General features: G+C 54.4%; 1 protein-coding gene across 1 annotated transcript; it reads left to right on the forward strand.

Moving 5' to 3' along the window:
* Nucleotides 1–225: 225 nt before the first annotated feature.
* Nucleotides 226–10,209, forward strand: REN (renin; the record flags this gene model as incomplete). The annotated part of the gene is made up of 9 exons (XM_081121825.1): nucleotides 226–323; nucleotides 3,166–3,316; nucleotides 3,873–3,996; nucleotides 4,802–4,920; nucleotides 5,809–6,005; nucleotides 8,237–8,356; nucleotides 8,758–8,902; nucleotides 9,121–9,219; nucleotides 9,852–10,209. The coding sequence occupies 9 exons, from the start codon at nucleotides 226–228 to the stop codon at nucleotides 10,011–10,013; spliced, it is 1,215 nt and encodes a 404-aa protein (XP_080977951.1). The 3' UTR covers nucleotides 10,014–10,209.
* Between the last annotated feature and the right edge of the window lie 168 nt (nucleotides 10,210–10,377).

Below are 10,377 nucleotides of genomic sequence, written 5' to 3' on the forward strand. Positions count from 1 at the left end.
CTCTAGCTCCTAAGCTCCTGCTGGAAACCTGGTGACCCCTCAGTCACCTAGCTCAGTCCCATGGGCAGGGAAGTAGTACTGGCTGCCCTGCCATTTGCCCCAGGGTAATAAATCAGGGCAGAGCAGAGCTGCCACCACCTCAAGTGTGGAGAGTATAAAAGGAGAAGAGCTCTGGGAACCACAAGGCTTTAGGAGATCCCAGAGAGACCAGGGGACCAGGGCAGCATGGACGGATGGAGCAGAATCCCTCGTTGGGGCCTCCTGCTGGTGCTCTGGGGCTCTTGCACCTTCAGTCTCCCCACGGACACGGGCCCCTTCAGACGGTAACTGGGGCGAGAGGGTGGCGAGGGGCAGGGGTTCGCACCTTCCTAACACTCCCGGCTTTCAGATATGTGATGTCATCCAGTCCTCACGACCCGTTGGGCAGGGAGGTATAGTCCCATTCAGAGAAGTCAGGTGATTCGTCCAATGTCACACAGCCAGTGTGGCGCTAGCCAGGCCTGGAAGCCTTGTTGCTTGCTTCCTGCACTGAGAGCCACACTAGGCCCTGAGGGGAATTCAGAGAGGACTGAGACAGGCCCGCACGCCCCTGTCCCGGAGTTGCTGATCGCCTAATTATTGAGAAGGGTGTGGCATGGTCGCTGGTCACATCTACTAGGGAAAAGCACAGTGTAGTGCTGAAAAGCAAGGCTTCGGGAGCTGGATTGTCTTGGTTGAAATTCTGCTTTTAACTTGTGCAGTGATTCTCTGAGGTACGTACTACCATTAAGTCCCTTTTTTTCCTGTGTGAGGTAAAATTTTGTCTAAGGCTTGCTTCCCCCCCCGCCCCCGTTACCATTTATCCCCTCTGCTCCCCCTTCCACCTCCACCCCCCTCCCCGCTCTCACCACACTGTCTGTCGTCTGTGTCCATGAGTTCTCACTTATTTTCTTCTTTGCTCAACTCCCCAGCCTCCCACCAGAGCTGTCAGCCTGCTCTATGAGTCTGTCTCTAGTTCAGTTTGTTCATTAGACCCCACGTCTGAGTGAGCTCATACGGTGTTTGTCTTTCTCTGCCTGGCTTATTCCACTGAGCATCATGCTCTCCAGGTCCACCCATGCTGTCCCAAAGGGTAAGATCTTCCTTTTTACTGCCAAGTAGTGTTCCCTGGTGTGACTGTCCCACAGCTGTTTCATCCACTCGTCGACTGATGGGCGCTTGGGCTGCTTCCAGATCTTGGCTCTTGTAAATAGCGCTGCAATGACCATAGGGTGCATATATTCTTTCGAATTAGTGTTAAGTCTATTTTTAGAGAGGAGTTCATGGGGGCTCAGACAAGGCCCAGAGAGGTTAAGTAAGTTGCTCAGAATTACACAGGGAGTAAGGAATTCAAGCCTGTCCCTGCCACCACTATGCCCTCACCGCCAGACAGCAGCACCTCTGCGAGCATCTGGCTGTGTAGTGCTGGTGTGAGCACCCAGGGAGCACAGAGAAGGAGCCTCAGCAAAGGTGAGGCCAATGTGAACTGGAGTTCATGGGCATGTGTCCTGGCAGTGGGGGTGAATGCTGGGCTTTGAAGAATGAAAGAGCTGGGGGGGAGAGGGGGGCAGGGAAGGGACTTTGTGAAGGAGAATGGTAAAAAAGTGAAGGTCCAGAGCAGAGGATGTTCAGAGTAAATAGTGGAAAATGCACCCTCTTTGAGGTCAAGCCTTCTCTGCCCCTCCATTTCCCCATCTGTAAAATGGGAATAATAAAATTACCCACCTCATGGGATGACTGAGGATCTAATAAAGTCATAATTGTAAAAATACTTTTTTTTTTTATCCTCACCTGAGGATACTTTTTCCATTGCTTTTCGGAGAGAGTGGGAGGGAGAGAGAGAGAGAGAAACACTGATGTGACAGAGACATCTATCGGTTGCCTCCTGCCTGTGCCCCAACGGGGGCTGGGGATTGAGCCTGCAACAAAGCTACATGCCCTTGGCCAGAATCAAACGGGGACCCTTCAGTCCACGATCCAAGGCTGCAGCCACTGAGCAACTGGCTGGGCTGCAAAAAGACTTTCTGAATAGTAAACTGTGGCATATGACAAGTCATGTGCATGAAAATATTACCCTGACAGGCATGTGCACGTGACTTCCATGTGGAATTTTACACGGTATTCATATTCATGGGCGTGAGGGGGTACAGAGAATGAGGGGAGACCACAAGTGCAGGGGAGCTGGCAGCTGGGAAGAAAGAGGGATTCTCTATAAATGGGGCTGCAATCCTGAGACCCTTCCTCTTCCCCAGTAAATGCCAGGGACATTGTCCTCCCAGCTCCGGAAAACAGCCTTCACGTCGCAGTACAGGGGACCCTATATAGGAAATAGGGCCAGACACGCGGCCTTGAGTGTCTGTTCCAGCACTTCCGAGTCACCTCCTCCCTGTGAGCCTCCATTTCCTCACCATAAAGTGAGGACAAGCCTAGTGCGCAGTGTGTCCTGAGGGTCACATGGGGGCGTGGCAGCTTAATATGCTGTGAGTTTTCAGGTCTCTAACTCTGCCTCCTAAAGGTGGTAGGAAGCCTCAGGACAAGAAGCTAAGGGACTGGGATTTGGCCCTGAAAGGCACTTTTCCTAGGACAGCGAGCCCAGGCCCTCTGGTCTGCGCCCCATCCTACTCCACCCTACAGCCCTGGCATTGGGGAGCCCCTCAGGCGCTGTGGGCGTCTGCTGCCACCTGCAGGCCAGGCCGCATGTGGCACTACCTCTTCCTGTCCAGCTGGAGGGGGCATTCCCAGCCTTCCTCTAGTTAGAAGGGACAGCATTGTGTTTCTCCCGTCTCCTCCTGATGAAGCTCCGTGAAGGCCACAATGACCTATTTCTATATCTCTAGTCTCCAGCACTGGTGCAGGCACAGAGAAGGTGTTAAACATGTGATTATGGAATGAATGAATGAATGAACAAATGGCCTTGTGGTGATCAAAATTACACAACAGGAGGAAGGTAGCTGAGGGTTATTAATACTAGTGCTGGTAACTCACTGAGGTTTGTAAATTCTCCTGCAGAGGCCTAAGGGCACAAGGGTGATTCCTAGTTGCCTGGGCCAAGGTTAGGGGTTATGGTCCTAGATGTTCCAGGGACTCTACCCTTACTCTGGGGGAGTACAGAGCTCTTCTCCTTTTTCTTTCTTCCCTCTGGGCCAGGATCTTCCTCAAGAAAATGCCCTCAATCCGGGAAAGTCTGAAGGAGCGTGGCGTGGACGTGGCCAGGCTCCAGGCCAAAGGGAGCCAGTTCTCCATGACATTCTCATTCAGCAACAGCACCTCTCCTGTGGTCCTCACCAACTATCTGGATGTGAGTGCAGACCTTGCTCCTTCCATCTCCTTTCTCTCTTGGGCCTAAGGCTTTCTTTGTTCTTTCTGGGCTGTCTTTGACTGAGTCGCTGAGGAGCACTAAGCACCCCACCAAGTTGCCACTTTACAGCTGAAAAGCCTGAGGCAGAGGGCAGGGAAGAGCCCAGAGGCAGGGTTAGGTTTGGAACTCTGAGCTCGGGAATTCAGGCTCTGGGCCTTAAGGCCAGGAGTCACTGGTGGGCAGGAGCCGCATATGACCTCAGATGCAGGTTTCTGTGACCAGGCTCGGCACAAACCACTGCTTACTGTGTCGGTGGTTCCTCAAGGAGTGACCCACTTCATTTTCAGTATTTTTATTTTGCCTTCTTGTCTCACTTCCTGGGAAGTCATAAGACAGTGCTAAGCCTCCCATTCATGCCCTACTGAAAAATGGAAACCCACAGAGGCTGCATGATCTGCCGAATCTCACCCTGAGGGCCAAGGTGGGTACCAAGCGAGACCCCAAGGCCCAGGGCTCCCCAAGTCCCTCCAGCTGCCCCTTTCTTTCACCCCTACAGACCCAGTATTATGGCGAGATTGGCATTGGCACCCCGCCCCAGACCTTCAAAGTCATCTTTGACACAGGATCGGCCAACCTCTGGGTGCCCTCCACCAAGTGCAGCCCTCTCTACACAGCCTGTGGTGAGCCCCAGGCCCTGTGGTCCTCTCCCCAAGCCCCCTGCCTTCCTGGGCAGTCCTGCCTCACTCCCAGCTAAGTCCCTCCTGCTGTCATTTGAACTGTTTCCTCTCTGCCTCTGTTCCCACTGCCCCTGGGAGAGAGGAAAATGTCCCAAATTTCCTGGTGTGGCCATCAAGGTAAAACAGCAAGCTTCAGGAGACTCCAGCCCACCGAGAAGGCCACTTCTCACCCTTCCTGAGATTGAGAGAGGACTGACTTCTCAGACCCTCCAGGCACTTGGGCTCTTCCATCCTATCCTTAAGTCAATCTTCTTGTCACCCCAGTGTTAGAAATTACTTTCTATTATTATTATCAATATATGTTTTTATTGATTTCAGAGAGAGGAAGGGAGAGGGAGAGAGAGATAGGAAAACCAATGATGACAGAGTCATTGATCGGCTGCCTCCTGCATGCCCCCTGCTGGGGATTGAGCCAGAAACTCAGGCATGTGCCCAGACCAGGAATCGAACTGCAATCTCCTGGATCCTAGGTCGATGCTCAACCGCTGAGCCACGCCAGCCAGGCAGAAATTACTTTCTAATGCTTCATTTGAGACAGAATTCTGAGAGATATGGGCACATAACAGGGGCCCAACAAACATAGTCCTTGATTGATAAAACATTTTTCCAAGCCTCTGACCAACCTCAGGACCACCCCATCCCTGCACCTAAGTCCTCAACCACACAGGCCATCCCCATATGCACCTGCCTCCGAGGCCCCCCGCCTGGGCCTCGCTGGCACAGACCTGAGCCCATGTTACTCTGCCAGAGATTCACAGCCTCTACGACTCCTCGGAATCCTCCAGCTACACAGAGAATGGGACGGAATTCACCATCCACTATGGGTCCGGAAAGGTCAAAGGCTTCCTGAGCCAAGACGTGGTGACTGTAAGTGGGACCAGCCCAGGCCATCTGACCCCCTGCCCTTCTTGTCCCCAAACCTCTCCTGCCACTATAGGGTCCACACTTGGGAGAGGTGACATCCCAGTTCACCTTAGAGTCTGGGAACAAACTGGACGGAGCAAACCCAAGCTCCTGGCTCAGTGCTGGGTGATTTATGGAGGCTTTTGCATCTAACACATAAAGGGCTGGTCTGAGCCCCAGGGCCTCCAGTCAAGTAACCTGCCTGAGGTCGCCTAGCTCTGACCAAGCTCTTCACAGACCCTAGACTGAAGTCAGTCAGAGTCAGGGTCAGCAGTACTGTTGACATTGTGGTCAGGGTTAGTTTTCTGGTCAGGCATAGGTTTTAAGGTCATAGTTAAGGTTAGAGTTTGGGATTAGGGTCAGGGCCTGGTTTTCTTTTCCACTTGGCCTGTGTCTGACCCTTTCCCCATTTTAGGGTTTCTCCAGCCCCCGCAAGTGTCAGAGTTGGAGAAGGGCTACTCAGGAAACCTAAGAAAACCAGTGTGAGCCCTTACCCATCCCCTTGTCCGTGAAATCAGGGAAAAGGAGCACGAAAGGCAGGCCCTCAGCCCACAGTGGGGTGGGCACTGAGCCCAGTCCTGTACAAGCAAAAACTGGGCCATTGGAGAAGGGGTATGGGGGCTCCTGGCATCTTTTCTATGACTCTTTGGCAGTACCACCTTCTCAGCCTCTGCCCCTTCCAGCTGCTTGGCATATTAGAGGAGAGGGTATGTGGGGGCTGACAAAAGGCCTCACCCCAAATTGCTATACCCTGGAACACGTGCAGCCCCAAGGCGCCGGTGTGGAAGCCCAGACTAGACCCTGGTCAGGGTGGGCAGTAGGTTTAGTCTCCTCTGGTCCTTCCTTCCGTAGGTGGGTGGAATCACGGTGTCACAGACGTTTGGAGAGGTCACGGAGCTGCCCCTGATACCCTTCATGCTGGCCAAGTTTGATGGGGTTCTGGGCATGGGCTTCCCTGCACAGGCTGTTGCTGGGGTCACCCCCGTCTTTGACCACATCCTCGCGCAAAGGGTGCTGAAGGAGGACCTCTTCTCTGTCTACTACAGCAGGTGGGCCTGGGACTCTGCGGGGGGGGGGGGGGGGCAGGAGGCAGGAGGGCTGGCAGAGCAAGAGGAGAGTTGGACCAGGATTTTGATGTGTTCCTGATTAGGTGGTACTCAATCCATACCCAGAGATGCACTATCCAATATGGAAGCCACCTCCTAAATTTAAGTAAGTTAAAATTAAAGTTAGGCATCGAACATTTCCCTCGCTACAGACAGTTCTGTTAGCCGGCACCGCTCCAGGACCTGGGGAGAATGGGGGTGGGGTGATGGGAAGGGAGGCACTGCTGTGGCCGGGCGCCTTCCCTGTGAGGGCCCATGGTTCCTCTCACACAGAGATAGCTGGCATCACTCATTCATTCCTTCACTTATTTGCTTATCCAATGATTCAACAAATACTGGGCATTTCTGTGCCAAGCACTATGAGAGGTGCTGAGGGTTGCAGCCACGAACACAATGTAGACAGAGTCCTGCGCTCACAGAGCCTACAGTCTGGCAGGGGGGACAAGGAACATGACAACTTGATGACAACAGCAGGTGGAACAGTGTTGAAACATAGGGGCTTTTCAACGCTAGGCTGAGCTCATGTGCAGGTCAGCTGGCCATGGGGAAGCCATTGTCCGCTGGTGAGATGATTTCTGATCTGCGCCAAGCTCTTGGGTTTAGAAAGATGGCATGAGCTAGCGACAAGCATCATAGGGCAAGACCACCAGGCCAGTGACAGTGAGGACGGAGGGGAGGGTCGGACTCTAGAGAAAGCTCAGAGGGAAAATGAAGAGGAGTGTCTGGTTTGGTGGGAGAAAGGGAAAGGCTGGGAAAAGGCCACCGATGGGCTCTGCAGCCAGGTGAGTCTTAGGGAGAGCTGGTTTAGAGGCAGAGCAAGGCCAGATGGCAGGGAGTTACCAGGCGAGTGTGGGTATGAGGCGAGTGTGGGTGTGAGAACGGGCAGATGTAGGCTGCCCTGAGAAATTCAGCAGGAAAGAGAATGTTGGGTGGGGGTGCAGGCAGAGATGAAGACAGCCGAAAAGGGGGGGGGGCGTTCTTAAATGCTAGAGGATGCCTGAGCAGGCTTGCAGGTGCAGGGAAGGCCATGGAAAGCGAGAGATTGAGGATGTGGGGAAAGAGATGATAATGGCGGGCCCAGGAGCCAGGAGATCATGGGAGGGGAGGGACCCAGCAACGGCAGGAAGGCGGCCTGGTTGACAAAGGAGCTGGAGAGATCCTGAAGTGCTGGGAGGGGGCGGAGGAAACTTGTACTAGCACACACGCGTGCATCCTGGAGTTGTAAAAATGCAATTAATTGCACTTGCACAAATAGTATGTACATGGCTACACACCTGTGTACACATGAGCATGCACACATGCCTCCTGTTACGAATACTGGAAACCCCATTTCTCTCTCTCTCTCTCTCTCTTTCACACACACACACACACACACACACACACACAGGAAACCAGCCCTAACGTAGGCTCTGAGCCATGGGAGGCACTGTGCAGTATAAAGGAGAGGAAGGCAAGGGGATCAGCTTCAGACTGGGCCCCAGGAGCCCTGATTCCAGTCCCCCAGTCACCCCACTCAATGCCTGGATGACTTCAGGCAAGTGACTTCACCTCTGGGTGACACCTTGCCTGAGGGATCAGAAGAGTATAAAATACCCACCCTGCCCAGCCACAGGCTAGCCAGGCTCTCCTGAAACAAAGGCTTCCTCTCTGCTGTGTCTCCTTCTCTGCAGAAATTCCAAGTAAGCAGACGAAAGCCCCCACATGGTCCTGACCTTCCAGTGCACCTGGCCCAGAATCCCACCCGCCACCTGCCCAAAACTTACCTCACAGGCCAGGCTCTGCTGGACACCCATGTACTCTCCCCTCCTTCCTACTCCTCTCATGCCCCCTGCCCAGCCCCACCCAACAGCTCCCCCGAGTTCCCTCCCATGCACCTGTTCAACCCACAGCAACCCAAACCCAAGTGAGGGTGGGGCCAATTTGTGTCTTGTTTGCATCCTACCGTCTGTCCTGGTGCCTGTTCTTTTCTGTGACCTTGATGGGGATGCTTTACTGGGTGCATTGGGGAACCTCCACTGGTTGGGTTGGGGGAGGGGCAAGAAAGGTGGCGAATCGGCAATTGCTGCAATGTCGCAGCCTTGCCATCCCCACCCTTTGGGCCACACCTACACCCGGCCCACTTCCCTTGCTGCTGGGGTCACTAGGTCTCCAAAAACCTCTGATCTTTCCTTTAGGAATTCCCATTTGCTGGGAGGAGAGATTGTGCTGGGAGGCAGTGACCCCCAGTACTACCAAGGGAATTTCCACTACGTGAGCATCAGCAAGACTGGCTCCTGGCAGATCAAAATGAAAGGGTCAGATATTCTCAACCCTTCCCACTCTCCAAAATTGCTGCTGCCACTGGGGGGGGGGGAAGGGACTGCCACCCTGCCCTCTCTCCAAAGCAGCGACTTCCTAAGGCACAGCCAACATCTGCTCTCTGCCTGCTCTGTCCAGGAATGGGGAACAGTGAAATGTGAGGGACGGAGGGGAGGGGCCGACTGGGAGGAGGAGGGTCGCTGAGCACACGCTGAGGGGGCAGTACCTCTCCTCCTCTTCCTCCTGCCTTACACATCCTTCACTGCACCCCTGGCCCACAAGCATGGCCTCCCATCACCTGCCCTCCTCAGGAAAGATGCACAGCCTGGTGGTGCCCCATCAGCCTTTTGTCTGTGTCTGTCTGTCTGTCTGTCTGTCTGACTATGGCCTCTCTCAGGGTGTCTGTGAGGTCAGCCACCTTGCTCTGTGAGGAGGGCTGCATGGCGGTGGTGGATACTGGTGCCTCCTACATCTCAGGTCCCACCAGCTCCCTGAGGCTGCTCATGGAGGCCCTGGGGGCCAAGGAGCTGAGCACAGATGAAGTAAGAAGCTGGAAAGGCGGTACCAGGGGTGGGGGAGTGCTACCCAATCACCCCAGCACTGGGTCCCAAATGAGGCCATTTCAGGCCTTCACCTCCTCACCTCTCACACTCTTCATGTGTGGCTGGGTCTCGCTGGGCGGGAGGCAGGCTACAAGCACAGGGCCCTGTCTGCTGAGAGGCCTCCCACACTCAAACGGCCTCCCTTTACTCTCCCCCAGTATGTCGTGAGCTGTAACGAGGTGCCTACACTCCCTGACATCTCTTTCCACCTCGGAGGCAGAGCCTACACACTCACCAGTGCAGACTACGTATTACAGGTGAGGTTCCAGCCTGCCTCTCGGCGATGGGCAGGAAGGGTTGGCAAGAACCCTCAAAAAGGGACAAGTCATTGTGACAGATTACCTACGAGGCCAGCAGTTCTCAAACTTGGCTGTTAGAGTCACCTGGGAGCTTTTAAAAGTCCCAGTAGCAAGTCACATCCCCTACTTATTAACTCAGAGCCTCTGGGGGTGGGACCTTGGCATCAGTGTTTTCAAAACTCCCCAGGTGATTCCAATGTGCAGCTAAGTTTAGGAATCACTGTGCTCAGCTCCTTATCTCCGTTTTCTCATCAATGCTCCCAGTAATGCTAGGCTCCTGTATTCTAATCCCCTTTTACACCCAATAGACTTAGAGACATTAAATAACTTACCAGGATCAGAAGCTCTGCCAGACAGTAAGCTGGTGCGGGTAGTGCTGGGCCTACTGTATCGTGTGCCCAGTGCCAGCACTGCGCCTGCACCCAGGAGGGCTGCGATCCATGATGAGTTGAAAGGGCCAGCATGCAGTGGAGGTGCCGGTTGGGGGTTGGGGGGAGGGATGTTGCTGAGGAAGACCTCTGGAGTCAGGCGAGGTGAGGGCAGAATGGTCACATGCTGGGCAGTGGGGAAACCCTCGTGCTTCCTGCCAGGACCCCTACAGTAATGATGACCTGTGCACACTGGCCCTCCACGGCCTGGACGTCCCACCACCCACTGGGCCTGTCTGGGTCCTGGGCGCCAGCTTCATCCGCAAGTTCTACACAGAATTTGATCGGCGTAACAATCGAATTGGCTTTGCTCTGGCCCACTGAGGCCCTCTGCTGCCCCGGCGGCCTGCCAGCAGCCCTAGCCCAGAGCTGGAGGCCTCTCTGGGACCGCCCCTGCCTGTGCTCTGTCCTCCTGTGGGGGGACAGGGCAAGGAGCTCCTCCTGGACACTTGTCCTGCCCCAAGCACCAGCTCTTCCCTGCTTTGAGGACAAACAGAATAAAGGCTTCACGTTCACAGCCCTATTGCACCTGGGTCCACTAGGGTCTGAAACAGAGGGAGGGGCAGCCACGTGATCCTGTGCAGACAGGAATGTGGCACAGAATAACAAACATTCACCTGATGTCTGCAGGGCTCAAATGGAGTTGTTTACACAACCTTGGGTGCGAAGTTTGCAGAGAGCCAGGCCC

Source organism: Miniopterus schreibersii, assembly GCF_964146895.1.
Source record: "Miniopterus schreibersii genome assembly, chromosome: 19".
NCBI classification, from domain to species: Eukaryota; Metazoa; Chordata; class Mammalia; order Chiroptera; family Miniopteridae; genus Miniopterus; species Miniopterus schreibersii.